This window comes from Pavona decussata, unplaced genomic scaffold (assembly GCF_977016875.1).
Source record: "Pavona decussata unplaced genomic scaffold, jaPavDecu1.1 SCAFFOLD_187, whole genome shotgun sequence".
In the NCBI taxonomy this organism is placed as follows: Eukaryota; Metazoa; Cnidaria; class Anthozoa; order Scleractinia; family Agariciidae; genus Pavona; species Pavona decussata.
In genome coordinates this window covers 157501-177197 of record NW_028145596.1, presented here as the reverse complement: position 1 = coordinate 177197, position 19697 = coordinate 157501, and the positions used below count along the sequence as shown (strand labels likewise).

The window sequence follows — 19697 nt, the reverse complement described above, 5'->3', positions numbered from 1 at the left end:
AGACTGGACCGGCCGAAAACGGACTATGTGTTGCCACCCAAGTCGTATAGGGACAACGAAAGCCGGGGTAATACACAAACCAACCCGACGAGTAAATGCCAAGATGTCTGCACAAGGCATCTTTGAGCTGCATAACGCTGTTGTTCCCATCGGTTCAGGTTCGTGTTATGTTAACTGACTGACTGCATACTAGGCTCATTTAAAAAATATATTAAACAACATAGCATTTACGGCCGTGGGAACCGAACGCGAAGTTTAGCACATTTGTTTTGTTTACATTTGTTCCGTGGAGTTGCAATGCTGCCTAAAATTGGTGGTATCACAGGGCAACCAATCTTAACCTCCATGCTAGCTATTGTATTTTGATATAGTTTAAAAACAACTTTTAGTTGGAATTTGGAATAAAGGCGGGAAACATTCTACCTCATTAAAGTGTTTCTTAAATATATATTTAATATTTCATTTCCATCAGAAGAAAGCTCAAGCCAATCCTGCTGTCATTTTTTTTACAAGGAATATGTATTTTTGTTATAAAAGAAAACTAAGTTTTATGTTAAGTCGGGATATTTTCCGTTAACAACGTTTTTTAGACGGTAAACAATGCAAGCAATGAGTCCCCAGAAATGACGCGAAATATATTTTATTGACCTTCATTCTGCATATATTTTGCATGACATCAGGGTCGGTGAGGGTCAAAACCAGGGGGGGGGGGTGGTCAAACTACGAAACGCAACAGCAGAAGAATTGCTAAAAAGCATCATTCATTATCATTTCGGACAGACATTAAATGGTGAAAGTTTGAAGGAAATTGGCTGACCCCCATCTTTCACCTCTGCCTGGTTTTCTCAGACGATGACTCTTAAATGTTAGATTTTGGACTTTGTTTTGTCTTGTCTAGGCAAAATAAACTTGTTATCCCTTGCTTTGTTATTCTCTGAAAATGACCTTGTTTGCTGAAAATGTTGGGAAAATCATAAGTGCCCAACCCTTGAATAAGTACGCACCCTCATGGGCCCAAAATTACATATCCAGGGCCCAGTTGTTCAAAGCTCCTGGATTGATGTGAATTTTGATTCTAGTTTAATGACTAATCATTAAAGGTTCTGCAAAAGATTTTTGTCCCTCAGTTTTGACTTAGACTTTTTTTTATTACAAGCTTAGAATTAGCTTTCAAAAACCACTTTTAATGAGCGAGATGAAAACATTGGTTAACTTTTAGTCATGGATTAGTGTTAGTCAGCTTTCGAACAACCTTCTTTTGTGTTTCAATGTGACACCTTATAGTCATCTTTAATTTTGTTTGCAAGCCATCACATAATTAAATTAAATACAGTAGAACCGCACTAACACTGTAAACTTGAACTCCCTTCTAATTCGAACAAAATTTGATTTTTCCTGGACTTGTCTCCAGTCTTTTTTCCAGTCATTTTATACTATTGAACTCAAACTCAATTCGAACTCTCTGCTTACTCAAACTAAGTTTACTCTCCTGTGGTTAACATTTACCCACAACTGTAGGTAGCAACTTTATTAAAAATATCCACTAAACCTCAACACTTCGGAACATAATTAGCTGATTGATGTGTCAGTCTTAAATCTTTAATTTATTGATAAATAAATGTGGTTGTAATGTATGCAAACTACCTTAATTTTATGTAGATCTCGTACATTGGAAGGCAAGTCTAGAGAGAAACCTCTTCTAACAAGCGACAAAGAAAGTGAGGTAAGACATCAACAATGCTATTTTTAAAATAGGTAAGATTTTAAACTTTTATTTGCACTTTTTACTTCCATTTACATCTCATTGCTTCTTTGATGGATTAAGTTCAGTCTCAAGTTTAATAACCGACATGTATAGTGGAAAATTAGTGGTCCATTTATGAGGTTCTCCTCAAGTGCTCACAACCTGCTAAAAAGCCAGCTCCTTTGAATTTTGAGCCTTTTACTTTTTGGTGAAAAGACTTGTATAATGTACTTGGGGTGTGCAAAGAATGCCAGTTGTGGAGTTGCGAGTTACGAGTTGGAGTTGAGAGTTGCAAACCAAGAAAATGAAAAATACTTGTCAAGATAACATTATATAAAAGTTAGGGATCGTAAAGACATAAAACCGGACATTTCAGCTCCTGGGAGGGTACTTTTGTTTTTCATCGAGTTCAGTTTTAAGATCTGCCAACTTGCACCCAGAGGGTTAACTTAAAGAAAGGCTTTTCCCTTGTAGTCAGAACGCTAGACTAAGTGTAGTCTTTATACAACACAAAACACATGGGAAAAGATCACTGGCCAGTTACATATAGTTTCTTTTTGATAGTTAATCCATGCATAATAAGTTTACTTTTGCAAGGTAGCATAAAATAACACAAAATAAAACAAAAAATTGCTTTCCATTACGCTCGGGATCATCCTTTATGGTGTACCGCCGAGAAGGAAAAGGAGAAATTAACGTGCATGTACACATCACAACATTCTATCAGAGTTTCTTGGATTTTTTCATGCGTTCATTAAACCACAAGTAGCAACAGTGTTGGGTACTCCCATATTTTAAAGTGACAGAATGCTTACAAGTCTAAAGTTTTGAACAGAACCCCTAAGAGTGGTCCACATGTACTTTTTTTGGCTGTGGGTTCTTACTTAATTTAACCCTTAAAAGGTACCAAAACAAAACTAATCAGATTCTTGTTATTTTTTTTACTCTGATCTGAGATATAAAGCAATGACATGTAGATCTTTAACACTTCTTTTACCCAAAAAGGCTCTGGGTGCAAAAAAATTATAAGCAGATATAAAACTGGACTCCATAAACAGAGATTTTCTTGTGAAGTGGATTTCCAGTATAGCAAATTGAGGTAATGTGTGTTTAAGCTTATCAATGACCTTTCCTCTTTGCATTCTGGTTCTACAATACATGTATGTCAAACAAAGCGTGATTTCTTTGCCAGGAACTCTCCAATTACCACAGTTTAAACTGTTGAGTACTTCTTAGAAGTTATTCTTTCAATTTACCGCTTCAATTAAGTCTTGTCTGTCTGAAAATGGCATATTTGAGTCTAAAACATGTAAACAATATGGCCACCACAGGGCACCAATTTCAGTGAAAAAAGCCTTTCACTGATTAGTGGCTATGTGACGTCACACAGATAGGGATAAGTTGATCCCCTCCCTCCGGACATACACGCACAAAAAAGTCCTGATTGGGCCATTTTTGTTGAAGACAATGAGAACAAAAGAGGACAAAAATATCCCCTCTGTGACGTGGATCTCTCCCTCGTGAGGCACGATTTAAAAGGGGACTGTTCAAAACCCTTCCCGCAAACCCACTAAGTAATACAAGACTAAGTAATAGAACAAATTTAATTAATTTAGTATACATAAACGCTTAGTAAACACAATAAACGGTAACGTAAAAAAAACTTTCTTAACCTAATTAATTATCTTAAACTAAATTACTTATTTCAGTTCAGTTCAGTCCTTCCTTATTCTTGAAGTCTTCTCCAGGCACAAACAAATTGCTACTTCAACCACTCGCATAAACAAACCGCACCAACAACCGTTTACACAAACCTCTGCTTCTTCTCTTCTGGCGCCTTTTCTCTTCTTTGTTCCCGTCTTGTTTGACTCCGCCGCACTCAGTTTTAATTTCTATGCACACGCCTTGAAATCTTGTTCACTCGCCGCCGCTGACAAAAGGGTTTATGTCAAGGAAAACACGGCCGGCTCCTGCCAATGGCTCTTGACAGTGACTTGAACAATTTCGCCTTCGACCTTGCAATACAAACTTTTTTGCTTCTCCTTACTTCTTCTTACTTCTCTGTCCTTTTTCTCCTTCCAAGAATAACAACCAACTGCACAACAACAACCTTGACCTCTATTAAAATACTGTACACAATTACGACATTACAAGGAAGATTCCAGAAAACGCTAACTACAAGGTATACAATAAATGCTGATTACACAATAAGATACAAAATATACGGTAACGGGAATAATAATAGTTAGTTAGATTACATTGAAATTTACAATACTACACACCATTTTCTAAGACAATAACTACTAATATACTAGTGACATTTTTTGACTGATAAAAATACGACTACAAATTATTAACAATAAACCTAACGAATTTAGATAATGAAAAAGAAACGACTAAATTTCTACATGCAAACACGAAACATGAAAATGCAAACATGAAATGAAAACAACAAAAACATGAATAATATGAATTTTGTGACACCCTCTCTCCTAGATTAGAGCAGAATTTAATTCAGGTTAAATTAATTTATTCATTGCAGTAGGCCTTTTGCAACAGTTGGTCACATGATTGATAATTGGTAAACTTGCTGCTAAAGCTGGATCAATTCCAGAAATGGAAAGATCATGTTTTACTTAGCCAGGATGTAAATTTTCTCGCGGATACACTGTACCACTAGAGGTTGAGAAGTAACAACCATTTGTAAACTCGAGAATTCAGTACTTTCGTATACAAGCGAGAAGTGTTTGCCCTCCAGTGTAATTTCCATAATTAAGTGCTACAGAAAGAAGTCAGTTTCTTTAATTCTTATTAGAGGTAGAATATGCGACGATAAATTAACAAGGATGGAAATTTTTGGAATTGTAAAGTGCAAGGGAAGAATATTACGGTGGTTTGAAAACTTGGAAAAATATAAGGATTTGTATGAAAGATCACTGGAGCATGACCGGATGGCAAAGTGTCTTCCTCCCACACAAATCCTTCTAATTTCTGGCATCCGTAATTACTTTTGCTTAAACGATATGTGTCTGATAATCTGCATGGTAACATATTTAAAGCGGCTATTTTCATTTCTGGGAAAATTATTTTTTGAAACTGGCCGATTCGTTGTGTTTACGAAAAGGAGGTCACGTGACTAACTGTTGCAAAAAGCCTATTTGCAACCATGATGAAGAAAAAAAAGAATGCCACCGAAATTTTGAGCAGTCTGCCCTGAGGGCATCCCACGTAAAAACGTAGTTACTCCTGGGAGGGTACTTTTGTCTTTCATCAAGTTCAGTTTTAAGATCTGCCAAGTTGCACCCAGAGGGTTAACTTAAAGAAAGGCTTTACCCTTGTAGTCAGAATGCTAGTTTAGTCTATATATAATACAAAATGCACGCGAAAAGATCCCTGGCCAGTTACTTGTAGTTTCTTTTTGATAAATTATCCATGCATAATAAGTTTACTTTGCACAGTAGCATAAAATAACAAAAGATAAATAAAACATTGCTTACCACTACACTCGGGATCCTTTTCCATGGTGTACTGCTAGGACATAAAAGGAGAAATTAACCTGCATGTACGCAGGTTTTATTATCGCAACTCTCCATATCACAACATTCGATCAGAGTTTCTTGGATTTTTCCATGCGTTCATTAAACCACAAGTAGCAACAGTGTTGGGTACTCCCATATTTTAAAGTGACAGAATGCTTGTCTATAGTTTTGAAAAGAACCGCTACGAGTGGTCTACATTTTTAGCTTTGGTTGTGAGTTAATTTAACCCTTAAAAGGTAGCAAAAGAAAGCTAATATGATTTGTCCAATTTGTTTTTTACTATGATCTGAGATTTTAGAAAGTAATGACACAGATCCCTAACACTTCTTTTACCCAAAAAGGCTCTGGGTGCAACTAAGGAGATATAAAACTGCAGGACTCCATAAAAGATAAGAGTGGCCACCAGGAAGGAGGGGGGGAAGGGGTGGATGTTAGTTTTTACGTCTTTGCAATCCCTAACTTTATATGTTATCTTGACTACAATTAGAATAATTATCTTTACTTGATTTTCTGAGCTTACAAAAGTCTTGCAACTCCAACTCGCAACTCAGAGTCAATTGAATTCAAGTTATGGCTGTGTTTGAGTGCTCTTTACTGTATGACAACATTTTAAAATCCCACAACAATTTTATGTATGGAGGTAATAATAATTGGAAGTTTATTTTCAATGCTTATTGACAGGGCATCTGAGAAGCACTGTGTAGAAATTAAGGAGAACCTGGATGATCCTAGACTGTGAGCTTAAAGATTGATTACATGGACCCTGAGAGTGGGATTATTGAGAGAAGGCTTTAGAGCAATGGAAGGTAATGACGACAGCTTGCCAGAAGACATGAGAGGTAACTACGTATAAATTTAATCAATGATATTTTTCTGCGTGACAACAGAACTACAATCTTGAGCAAAACTAGATGAGAAAAATGGGAATGGTGTACATAAATTTTGATTTCCCTTACGGAGAACACTTTTGTGAAAATTTCCCAAGATTTCACAGCAGGAAATTGAAAAAAATTGGGTCAAAGCTTAATTTACACATTGACAGTCGCCTGTGTTTGAGTAGTTTTAACTCAAGAGCTAAAAGGCATTATTGGTAATTTTACCAGCAAGGGTTAGAGGAAAGTAGCTTTTTTCTTGAATGTTACATTTGGGAGTATTTCAATTAATAATTGGTGCATGTAGAAGAAAAACTGGGTTTTGAGACTGTATTACATGCTTTTAGTAAATGATAACCCTATGTGGTGCCGTCTTAATTAATGTTGGCTATCTACTGTTAAATTAAAGACAGTGGACAGTTCATGAATATGAAAAGCCATATAATTTATATGAAACTAATGACAAACATTTAATCTCATAGACTTACTGATTTCCTGCGTAAACACAGAAAACAAACTTACCTAATTGCTAAGATCATGTGGGAGATAAAATGCCTGAGACAAAATAAGGTATACGTGTACATGACATCTACTCAGCTCGATGTAGAACTTTATTTTTGTGCAACTGAAATATTGTATAGTTTACAGTATTTTGTCAATAATTTTTGAATTAACTTTAAATTCACTTTCTGTATAGGGAAATTAATTCAAGAAACAAAAATGTATTCTTTTTCATTGGTTTGCTTAATATTTTCATTTTTTTTTTAAGTTTTTGCTTCTTGTCCATTAGGTGCCAAAACTAAGAGGAAGAAAAGCTCGTTACTACAGTCTGAAGACAGCCCTCCACGACTCAGTATTAAGGTTCCAAAGACAAGTGAGCTTCCAAACACCAGTGAAAAATGGAGTGATGCTGATCTACCAATTGATGTTCTGCTACTGACAGTAGAGAACCACGAGTTCTTAAGCTGTTTCCATTATCTTGATAAACCTTTCAGGAGTTGGCACAAAGAGATTGGTTATGTGTGCTTTGGGTCAACTGGAGGCGGTGACCAGGAGAAGCTGAAGATTGCATTAATAAAATGCTCCAAAGGGTCTGCAGAGCCAGGTGGTTCTTCAACAGCTGTAAAGAATGCAATCAAGGTCCTTTGTCCTAAGGCTGTATTTTCAGTGGGCACCTGCAGTGGCTTAAGTCCTGATAAAGCCAAACTAGGAGATGTCATGGTATCTTCCAAGCTAACAACACCTTCTGGTTTCAAAACACCTGTGAGCAGAAATATTGGTCAGCTTATCAGGCATATTGACGATGGCTGGGTTGCTCCTTTGGAAAACCCAGATGAGCGAGAAGTGAGAGTCCACCGTGATGGTGATATTCTGAGCCAGCGACTGGCACCCAGGTCTGGCTGGAGGCATGAGGATGTTGTTCAGCAATATCCGGAAGCTATTGCTATTGAATCAGAGGGTGAAGGTAAGTGTTTTAAGAAATTGATTGCATCCTTTGTCTATCAATTTGGGAATTACTTGTACAAAGTAAAGGTCTATTAGCAACAGTAAACTGAATTTGAGGACGTTGCCAACTTTTGTTACAGCGCATGCATGTACATTCTGTGCATCTTGAGATACTCGGGTTTCCTTATGGGCGGTGCCTAGTAATGCAGAGATATTTCGACGTGGTTTAAAACTGTGTGGAGAAAGCTGAACTTAGCAAGTGATTTTGTCAACAAGATGCCTATACTGGCATTAATTTTACGCGTGATGCAGTAGCTGTGTGCATCGCAGATCTATAAAACTATCTTAGCTAATGGAATAGATTGAGTCAGAAAGATAGCGTTCTTGTGTTACACCTCTTATCATTGTACCGGAAATTCCATTACTGTGTGATATTTTATCATTGTGTTACTAGAAATCACACCGGAAATTCCTTTCTCATAACGTCATGCTTATCAGTGACCTTTCCTTTGCGCATTGTGTTTCTAAAAGTGTCAAACAAAGCACGATTCCTTTGCCAGGAACTCTCCAATTTCCACCATTTTAAAGTTAAGTGCTTCTTAGAAGTTATTCTTTCTATTTACCACTTCAAAATAATTAATTTTCTGATTGGGAACGGCACACTTGAGTCCACAACATGTTAACAATATGGCCGCCACAAATTTAATCCGGGTTTAGTGAATAAATCAAATGACGATTTGACGTCACAGAGGTAGGGATGACAAGGTCTTCTCCATCGTGATATACACACCAATAATAGATTTTGATTGGGCTGCTTTTGTTGAAGACAATCAGAATAATAGACCCCTTCTAGGAGAGAGGAGAGTTTAATGAATAAATTAATGTGCAGATTTCAGGCTACCATGAAGGAAAGAAAAAAAAGGACGAAGATATCGAGCCACATGCTGCCCTCAGGGCATCACACATAATAATTGGTATTTAAAAAGAAAGCTGCATGGGGTTAGCCATGCATTTTTTCAGAGATACACGTAATAAAGCTTCAATTAAAAAAAAAAAACAACATACATTGCTTTGTATTTCTTTCTTGTTTTTGTTTTGTTTGCTTTTTAGAATAATTGTTGCTTAATTATCTCTAAAGAATGCCTCGCTGCCCCCAATTTTCTTTCTGGATTCCAGTAGCCTGTATAAAGATCTGCTTTTCCTACATAGTCGTATATCTTTGTATTAGGAAGCACCATCCTTAAGAATGCTTTTGAGTGTCGCTTTAAATGTTCTTAAATCATAGCCAGTCTTAACGTCTTATTGATGCTAACAGTTTCGATGACTGTCAGCCATCTTTATCAAAACTTGAAAAACATGAAAAGTGTCAGAAGATAAACATCATTGAGCAGAGCTAAGTTATGAATTTCTTATTACCAATTTATTTGCGAACTAGAGGACTCTTGTAGGCAGTCAACATTTTTTAACGGCGGATGTGCGCTAAGCCACGAAAGATGTACAGTGCAGGCCAGAATTAAGCGAACTACGCAGACGCGTTTTATACGCAGCAAAAACGCGTATGCGCGTATTTTTAGACGCGTCTAAATGTGCGCGTTTTTCTCATTGTTATTCATCGCCGTAAGTTCTCTTTGTGTGGTATTGTCAAACAAAACAAAAGACTTCAACGGCTTACCGACAAACACAAAATTAGCATTTTATGAAATCAGCGAGCCACAGCTATCATATTTCGAATCTTATCCGCTTCGTAAAGACTGGCGGCTTTAAAAACCACCCCCAGCCGATATTGAATATTCACCGTATGTTATAGAAAATATAAATCTAAGCTAATAGTCGAATACTACTTACAGTTCGAAATCAAAGCGCTCTGTCCGCGAACTTGTAAATGATAGGTGAGTGTTTCGAGTTATGCCTTCAGTTATTTCAAAAATTACACGCACATTGTGACTCGAAAGAGAGCGTTTCGAGGTTGCTACGAAGGGGTGAAAATGGCACAAGTTGGCTTTAATTGGGAAGGCACTGTGGCTCCTTTGTTGATTGAATAAAAAAGCATCCAGTTTTCGTTACAAGAACCTCCGTACATCGTATTGTTGTCGAATGAAACTTGATACATGTGCAGGAATTTGGTTGCCTAGCACGTGACTGAAATCTTCCCGATGTTATCAGCGTGGCAATTTCTTTCTACGTCGAAACGACGGCTTTTGTCAGTGTTTTACAACATTAGAAGAAGCTTTCAATCTTGCAAAAGTTGCTATTATGGCTTTATCCAAGTGAACGTAAATATAGGAATGCATCAAGCGTTGCGGTACTCAGTAGACTCTCAGTATTTTACGTTTAGGTTTGTTCCGGGTAATCGATCTTATCGCTCACACTAGGCCCGAATGAAATTTTGCAAAATTGAAGTTTCCTATTTTACTTTAAGCCTTTAACCAACGGAATTGCCTTGGATCTTTAAAGTCAACTGATCGATTACATTTTTCGGCCGGAGATAATAAATGCTTGAGGTAGAATGAGGGAAAGTTCACGGTAAGTCAGCAAATCTGAACCGAAGCGCGCGAGAGGAGCGAAGTCTGTTGAAAATCATTTGGTGGATTGACTGATTTTATTCCGGGTCGTAATTTATTTGTTTACTCTATATGATTTACCCACAAATACTGTATTATTTTCGAACTACCCGAATCATAATTGCGGCAAGGAATAAATAAGAATAGCCTTTAGAAATACAAACAAACAAGTTAAATCCTTTCACGGTCTACGTACGCAGAGCTCGTTTCGCAAAGTACAGATCTTTAGATTTAGAAACACTGCATTCCCGGCGTTTTATTCCTCTTTTAGCTTCTCACACACAGAAGCATTTCGTTTCGTTTCGCAAAATACAGTAAGCCTCGCGGCAAGTTTTTTTTTTTTTTTAAGTTCTTCCATGCGCTCAACAACATGGAGTTGTTCTTGCGCTGAGCCGGTTCTACAAGAAAGTCGACAAGTGTAGTCATACTTTGTCAAACCCTTCTGAAAGGCTTTTCCCAGGCAATTCAAAAGAACAATGAAAGATCAACAATACGAAAACAATGAGCTAGCTCATACATACTAATGCGTCTGACTAGACGCGCATCTGCAGATTTTTAGACGCGTATACGCGTTCGCAGCATGTCAGCTCTAAGAACACAGTACTTGTTTTTCAGTTAGGAAGCAAGAGAGCTGAAAATAATTGCAAGAGGCCATAGCTCTTGAAAGCGAGTGACAACAATGATCAGATTTGTAAAGACGTGTGGATCAATTAGACTGGCACTTTCATATCCATCCTGCAAACATCCTGCAATCTCACTGCAGATAAATAGCATAAGCAATTGAACCATGAGTAACAAAATCCACAGATCCTATGTCTTCACAGATAACATTTATTTAGTGCCGCCTTAGAAAACATCTAGCTTGTCAATGGAGAAATCACGGCCACAGTATTTTCCTCACAAGTGGACTGCACAGAGGAAAACATAATACTACAGTGACACTATGGGCAACGCTTGGTAAATCAACAACTTGCCAAAAGCCATCTGCAAATTGACAAAAATAGCCTTTTCCTTCTCTACAACATACTTGATTGAATTTTCCTGGTGCTTACTCATGTGTTTCCACAAGTATGTGTACACGTACGGCGCAGGAATCTTGTGTGTTGGTTCTGTGATTTTAAGAGGTTAACTGTGATTGGCTTAGAATTTCTATGTCACGGAAATCATTTTGCCGCTCGGGTTCGCAGACTTTACTTTTTTTAGCGGAGAGAAGCTAAGTGACAGCTGGAAATATGTCTGTGTTCGCAGGCTATATTTTACAAGCGCTAGCCGGATTTTCAAACCCAATTTGTTGACTACAATGTGATTTCATACTATCCAGTAGTCATGAACTGGAAGGAATCCTAACATTTGAAGAATGTAAAGATACATTAAAGTCCTTTAGCAACGGAAAATCGCCTGGTGAAGATGGATTTACAGTCGAATTTTACAGATGCTTTTTTTGATATCTTAGGAAACGATCTGGTGGATTCTTTGAACACTGCTCATGAGAAAGGTCAATTATCCATTTCCCAGCGTAGAGGTGTGATAATTTTAATTCCAAAAGAGGAGGAATCGTTGGCAAATCTTAAAAATTGGAGACCAATCACCCTCTTAAATGTGGATTATAAAGTAGCAGCAAAGGCTATAGCTAAGAGAATTGAACCTTTATTACCTAAGTTGATACACTCGGACCAAACAGGGTTTGTAAAAGGTCGATACATCGGAGAAAATATAAGACTTATTAGTGATTTAATGGAACAAACAAAAAGGGATCAAACTACAGGGATTCTCCTTTCATTAGACTTTCGCAAAGCCTTTGATACTTTAGAATGGTCACTGATACAACATGCTCTCAGGATTTATAACTTTGGGACAAACTTAAGGAAGTGGGTAGAGGTCTTCTACAAAGACATTGAAAGCGCAATCCTAAACAATGGTTTCGCTACTAACTGGATTAAACCCTCCGTGGGTGTGAGGCAAGGCTGCCCTTTATCTCCTTTTCTCTTTATTCTGACGGCAGAACTAATGTCCAACAAAATTAGACAGTCTGACAATGTGAAAGGCATCAACCTTTGTAATCACGAAGTTAAATTGAGCCAGTTTGCAGACGACACTAATCTTTTCTGTGCAGACGTGGGTTCGGTTGAGGAGGCATTGATTATTTTAGGAGAATTTGGGAAAATATCTGGCTTACGTTTAAACATTGAAAAAACAAAGGCTATGTGGTTAGGCAAGTGGGCTAATAATCGTAATAAACCATTAAGTCTTAAGTGGGTTCATTGCCCGACCAGATTCCTTGGAATATATTTATCGTATGATTCTAAAGGTAATGATGAACTAAATTTTAAAATTAAAATCCAAAAACTCCAAACGAATCTTGATATTTGGAGATCCAGAGACTTATCACTGTTTGGAAGGGTTCTAATAATTAAAGCACTAGGGATCTCGTCTCTTGTTTACTCTATATCCAATATAGACGTTCCAAACGATGTCATAGATAATGTTAAAAGACGCCTTTTCTGGTTCTTATGGAAAAATAAGCGTGACAAAATTAGAAGAGCTGGACTTTACCAGGAATATGTCAAAGGTGGACTACGTATGGTTGATGTTGAGACAATGATAAAATCGTTACGTTTAGCTTGGATTCCTAGGCTTTTAAACTGTCAAAATCAGAATTGGAAGACGTTACCAGACTATTGTTTTAGAAAAAGAGGAGGTCTGAGATTCCTTCTTAACTGCAATTACAATGTCAAGTATTTACTCGATCTACCAAGGTTCTACAGAGAAATGCTCGAGTTTTTTAGGGAGCTAAGAACTCTTTATTCTACCAGGGACTTTCATGATACAATTTTGTTCAACAACAAGGATATCCTAATTGGTGATGAACCCTTTTTTATTAAAGAGTGGTTCTTGAAAGGAGTACGAGAAATCAAAGACCTACTGAGAAGCGATGGTAGTTTCTTATCTTTCAATGACTTTCGAAGGAAATATGGCTTAACTAACACTAACTTTCTCCAATTCTATCAGGTCGTTAACGCTATACCAAAACACCTGGTCTCAAAATCAATATCAATGCAATATTCCGCCTTGGCTCATATCAACGATGTAACTTCTTTTCATCTTGGAAATGAGGTACGAATCAACCTTATGGAAGCGAAGGCGAAAGATTTCTATTGGCTCATAATTAATAAAACGTATAACGACAAGCATTCTGGTCCCCAACGTTGGGACACTACTCTCAATTTAGATGAAGAAAAATGGAGTGACATTTTCAGTTCCGTTCGGGATATCAGCAAGGAAAATAAAATGAAAGAATTTCACTTCAAGTTTATACACAGAATTATCGTTACGAAGAAAGAACTTCACAAATTCGGAATTAAAACAGATAATGAATGTATTTACTGCGGGGATCAAGACTCTATTGACCATACTTTCCTTGAATGCCACTTCACTCAGCGCTTCACTAGAACTTGTTTGTCTTGGTTTAATGATAACAATAACACAAACTTTACTCCAAACAAAGAAGAACTCTTATTTGGAATCTTTAATAACTCCATGCCATTATTAAAGAAATTTAATTACACACTCTTATTCATCAAGCCACATATATACACCAGGAAACTTAACGAAGAAGCATTGCTTCTCTCCGACTTTATAAAATTATTAAATTTAAATACCGCGTTGAAAAATTTCAAAGTTAATTTTTGCTGTCGAAAAACAATATGCTCCTTCTTTTACCTACATTAGCTTCAGCTAATTTCTTAAGTAATAGCTGCCGCGCTAATGCAACGGCTTATGCAGTTTTGATTTTGTGTGTACGTGTGTTTAGTATCTGCGTTTAAAATAAACTTCTGTCATATAGAATAGTATAGCCTACGAGCAAGCCCCCCACCCCCAAGCTAGAGAGCTTGCTCGCAGGCTAAGAATTGTAATACGGTAATATATTATCACAACTTTGTAATAATAGTAGCATTGTAGTTGTTGTATTATTTTTTTTTTCTTTTCTTTAACTATTTGAAAAGTGTAATAAGTATTTATGTAGTGAAATAAAGTTCTTCTTCATTAAAAAAAAAAAAAAAAAAAAAAAAAATTCCAGTAGTCATGAAGCATGACATACCGGTAGGTGGGGGGAGGGGTGGCATAAGAATATTGCCAGAATATTTTCTCACTGTTCAGTGGTCACCTCTCGTCACGGCTTGGGGGTGACCTTTCACCTCTCTGCTGGGGGTGCTTCATGGTTCTCTTTGCATTTGCTTGCTTGCTGACCTGTGAGAATGCCATTTTGCTTGCTTTATTTTCAAGCCTTTCTCCCTCTCTGCCCTCCCTTGGTAAGTATTCCACTGATTGGGTTCAGTGTGATGGTGCCTTTGGTGGTGGCTGCTCGCAGGGTTGCCGTAAACCTCCTTCCCCTGTGCCTGATGGCTGCCTGGCTCCACCAACCTTTTAGGCACCAGCGCCCAAGCTCATCTATTGTTGATGAGTTTAATTGCTCAAGACCCTCACTCTTTACCCAAGGAGAAACTAGAGGGGACACTGCCACTAATATTAAGGGTCTTCTGTTGTAAAGAAAAGTCAATGTCTTGTCCAACTGTAAAGCCACTGAACAAAATAGGTGAGGCTTACGCTACCAACAGTGGCAGTGACTATCCTGCTTGGGTTGCTCAACATCTTTTAGTCAGATTGAACAAAACGTCATGTCCACTCACACTGGAACTCTAAAGTGGCATTGTGATTACAGACTGTCTCGAATGTTTGCTCATCTAATTTTATTCGGTGGAGTGCAAGTCTGATTGGACTGAATTATAATTGTACTACCAGTGTGCACCAGTGCTACAACAACTAAAACAATATCGCAGAAAAAGGCACAAGAAATCTGGTCACTTGAATTTTTTTGTGGCAAAAGCTCAGAGTTGCTGCCTCATCTATCCATGGGTGGCTACTTGAAGAAATGTGTTTTTTTTTTTCAGCACACTCATTCAAAGCAGTAAATGTTCAGGAATTTATGCCACCTTTAAAGCACATGTTTACTTGTGTATAGTCTTGGTGTTAACAAGGAGAAAAAGTAGTGCCACCCTCTCTCCAAATGAGCAGGCCATGGTATTGTTAAAATGAAATTAACAGCATGTACAGTATATGGTTGTTGCAGAGTCTTTCTATACAATGTATCTTATCAGTTTCGTCTTGCAAATAAACCATACAAATGTGTGTGGTCTGTGTTTTTATATTTAATTTAAAATCTGATCAAATTACAGTTGATACTTGCGGCTGGAAAGGATATTGTACAAAAAAATTTACCAAGTTGTGTTGAATGTTGATCCTCAGGTGACATCAGCGAGCACATGCGCACTGAAATGGAAGAATTGGATATTTCCCATAGCACAGGAAGAAAGGAAAATGAAAAAACGAGAAAAAGAAAGAGAGAAGGAAACGAGGATGAAGGTCAGTTCCAGTTCGCTATGTAAAAATCAGACCTGAGAATATGATTCATGAAGGGATGTAAAAAGGTCTTCAAACTATCTGTTGATAGTTGGTCTGTGAAACAATTACAGCCATCAACTTCAGGGGTTTTATTAAGATCTTGCACAATTGGGCTAGAGGTTAATGTACTGTACCTGGGCAGGATACTGTACATGTACACTGTAGTTAACTTGGATAATTATGATCTTTTACTGAAAACATGGCTTGTGACGCTAAAAGCAGCTGGGCAAAATTGTGTTCACAGACGGTCAATTTCCCCGGTGACTGGCCCTTATTGTAACCCCTGCAATTGATGAAATGATTAATTTGTTATGCCACAGGTGTGGGGTAGAGACACTTTGTCTCTCTATTGGACAATGGTTTGAAGCTTGCAAGAAAAAAGGGAGGGAAGGGAAGGTGATAAGATAAGATGGGAAGGAAACGAAATGGGGGACTTACAGGATATCAAGTGTGTGAAGTACATCTTCGTTCACTCACGTCAAATTAAAAACCAAACATTTACGTTTTTAACATTTTCCTTTTTTCTCCCTTCCCTCCTGCTTTGTTTTGAATGTTGATCTTCAGATGACGTCAGTGAGAAGGTTGAGCATACGAGAAAAGAAAGCAAGAAAGAGAAGAAAAAGAGAAGGGACGAAAATGAGGATGAAGGTTAGTTTTAATTCAGTAGCTTCACTATATAAGAGGAAGAACTGGGTAGACTCCATGGAAGCAGTCTAATAATTAAACAGTTCTCGATGTCCACAGAGACGAAGTATTTGTTTTTGTGAATGGAATTCCAGAGAATTAAAGAGAAGTTGCGCAAAACTATTTTATTAATTATTAGTAATTAGTTATAAAAGTGCGCGATATACGAGGTGATACATGGGCCATGAAATATTAATTATTAGTAATTAGTTATAAAAGTGCGTGATATACGATATGATACATGGGCCATGAAATAACAAACAGGTTTACAAAACTGATACACGTAATAATTATTGTTCATGCAAAGAAAAATGTCACAACATCAAGAGTAACCGCGCGTGGCCTGGTATAATATTCAACAACAGCACTGCTTCATGTTTACAATTCCTGATTGAAAGTAAGTAAAAGTTAAAGAAGCAGTCCAAAGCAAAAACGTTGTGAAGAATCTAGACTTGACACTATTACGTGTACGTGTCGAATGTGAAGAATTAAGATTGCAGGAGTTGCAAACCTGTAAAAAAATAGTTTTCTAGCAAGAAACGTGGATGAAGAAGTCGGGAGAGTAAGAGGTGTGGATATAAGTCTGCTTCTGATACGCAACCAAAGAATCGTCTCGTGTAGAGTTTAACCTCATAACGAAAAGAAAGTGGCACGATTCAGTCTTCTTTGCAAAATTGTCATAAAACTATTCTTTATTGAGGCTATGGCTTTCAGAGTTGTTTGTAATACCCATCTCCCAGATTGTGTTGATCAATTAATTAATTAATTTTTTTTGGGGGGGGGGGGGGTGTGCGCGTGTGTGTGTGTGGGGAGGGAGCGTTTGCTATAGTTTGTTACTGAAAATTAGCAAACTGTAGTTTGTTCGAAGAGCGAAACCAGTGCAGAAAAGGAATCACATTTTTATCCCCAATATATTCGGCTGCGAAAAGCTTTTTCTTTCTACAAATTGGCTCACGTACAGTGTGTAATGTTCATTTCCTTTTCCTCAATCCAGATAATTTGCAACTGCAAGCAGCCGTACAAAAGATAAAGGACGATATCATAGCAGACACGGAGCGGCTTCCAGATCTTCAACAACCCTTCAGATCAAATCCAGGTAAAGGCCCAGAAGCTAAAGATCTGAGTACGGACCAAATATATGTAAACGCAGTAATTCACGAAGACAGAGTGGACTATGTCTTTCCCACAGATAGATGGGAACAACTCAAAGTGTACCCCGCACCCAATGCGAGCCAGTCCAAGTCTATACGACCAGAGGACATCTTTGATGCTCAGCACAACAATGTTCTCGTTGTTGGTCGTCCCGGCATTGGCAAAACAATGCTGTCTACTAAACTTCTTCGAATGTGGGCATCTGGTAATCCCAAGATGAAAAAGGATTTTGAAATGGCCTTCCTTTTGAAATTCAGGCACTTAAACTCGGAAACAGACCTCAATCTTTATGAGCTGTTGGATCGCGCAGAAACAGTAGGACGTTTGGATGACGAGGTTTGGAGCTATATTAAAGAGAACCCCACCAAAGTACTTTTGATTTTCGATGGAATTGATGAATTCTCTGCAAGGTCAGACGTAGCCCAAAATGACTCTTATTACAAGAACACTGGGGAGGCGAAAATGCCTCTCCGTTGTCTCTACAGAAAACTAGTGTCAGGAAATCTCCTCCGTGGTTCTACTGTGATAACGACAACAAGACCAACTGCTGTGGAATGCGTTAGAAACCTAAAATTCAAAAGGACAGTTGAAATTCTTGGATTTACATCTGAGCAAATTGAGAACTATGTGGAGAAGTTTACAGAAGGTGATCACGTCGCGAAAGAAACAATATGGCAGCACATCAGCACAAACATCAACGTCTTTTCATTGTGCTATATCCCCGTGAATTGCTTTATCATATGTCATTGCTTGCTACACTTGATAACGCTCTCTATCTTCGATGGAGGTCTGCAGCTCCCAACAAAGATGACCGAAATTTACAGCATGACCGTCAAGATTTTCTTCCATAAGCACAATCGTGATGACAAATACAGCTGCTCTAAAACCGACCTTGGGACGTACATGTACAAACCATTTAAACAGCTTCATCCCGAAAATGAAATGGTGTTTAAGAGACTGGGAAAAATCGCTTTTAATGGCATAAAAGAAGGAAGATTAATCTTTGAATCAAACGAAGTTGATGGACTGGAGGATTGTGGACTGCTTCACCGTTTGCCTGACGCCAAGCCCCGTTCACTTAGTGAACAGCCCAAAGCACAATACTGTTTCCTGCACTTAACAGTGCAGGAATTTTTCGCTGCTAAACATATAACTGACACCATGACTAAAGAGGAATTGCGAAGATTTGTTGCTGATCACATCAACAAAGGTGCATGGCAAGTAGTGATACAGTTTGTGGCTGGGCTGTTGGAGCCTGATCCAGACCAAGAAATGTCCAATGTTGATATTTTTAGTGAACTTCTTCCTGTGTCGACACAAGAGCCACCCAAGTTTACCCGGGAAAGAGTTGAAAGAGCACTGACCTTTTGGCCAGCTGATAAAGACATCAAATTAGCCCTGAACTTATGTAAATGTTTGTATGAGATCAATGCAAAGCAGCAATCTACATTACAAAACAAATTGGCAGAAATTGGTTTTAATGGAGTAAATTTTAAGAATTGTTTCTTGGCACCTATAGAGTGTGCAGCTGTACTGCATGCTGTTAAAAATGTTGACAAAGAGTTATTCTTGTCTTTATCAGGAAACTTTTATGGTGCGTTGGGTTGTGTAGAGATTGGTCATGCACTAAGAGATGTAAATTTTAGAGTCACTTACTTGGAACTCAGTGCTAACAATATAGGAGTCCAAGGAGCAGCACACCTGTGTGATGCACTAAAAGATAAAAATTGTAAACTCACCAGCTTGTACCTTAGTCGTAACAATATAGGAGAACAAGGAGCAGCACACCTGTGTGATGCATTAAAAGATAAAAATTGTAAACTCACTAACTTGGACCTTAGTGGTAACAATATAGGAGAACAAGGAGCAGCACACCTGTGTGATGCATTTAAAAAAGAAAATTGTAAACTCCTTTACTTGGACCTTAGGGAAAACAATATAAGAGACCAAGGAGCAGCACACCTGTGTGATGCATTTAAAAATGAAAATTGTAAACTCACTAACTTGGAACTTGAGGATAACAATATAGGAGACCAAGGAGCAGCACACCTGTGTGATGCACTAAAAGATAAAAATTGTAAACTCACTTACTTGAACGTTAGTTCTAACAAAATAGGAGAACAAGGAGCAGCACACCTGTGTGATGCATTAAAAGATAAAAATTGTAAACTCAGTTACTTGAACCTTAGTCGTAACCATATAGGAGACCAAGGAGCAGCACATCTGTGTGATGCGTTAA

The 19697-nt window shown here is 37.8% G+C and overlaps 2 protein-coding genes and 1 pseudogene across 3 annotated transcripts in view; all 3 read left to right on the top strand.

The window, feature by feature from the left end:
• LOC146462444 (uncharacterized) overlaps nucleotides 1–19697 on the top strand; it is a 138326-nt pseudogene that overhangs the window by 4282 nt on the left and 114347 nt on the right. The gene's annotated exons all lie outside the window — the stretch shown is intronic.
• LOC146462448 (uncharacterized) overlaps nucleotides 1–19697 on the top strand; it is a 201068-nt gene that overhangs the window by 144908 nt on the left and 36463 nt on the right. The gene's annotated exons all lie outside the window — the stretch shown is intronic.
• The window catches only part of LOC146462451 (uncharacterized), an 86243-nt gene that overhangs the window by 65582 nt on the left and 964 nt on the right, over nucleotides 1–19697 (top strand). The window contains exon 10 of the mRNA XM_085085556.1: nucleotides 17301–19697. This exon is cut by the window's right edge and continues 964 nt beyond it. Within this exon, the coding sequence (XP_084941682.1) occupies nucleotides 17301–19697 (2397 nt within the window). The remainder of the gene's footprint in view (nucleotides 1–17300) is intronic.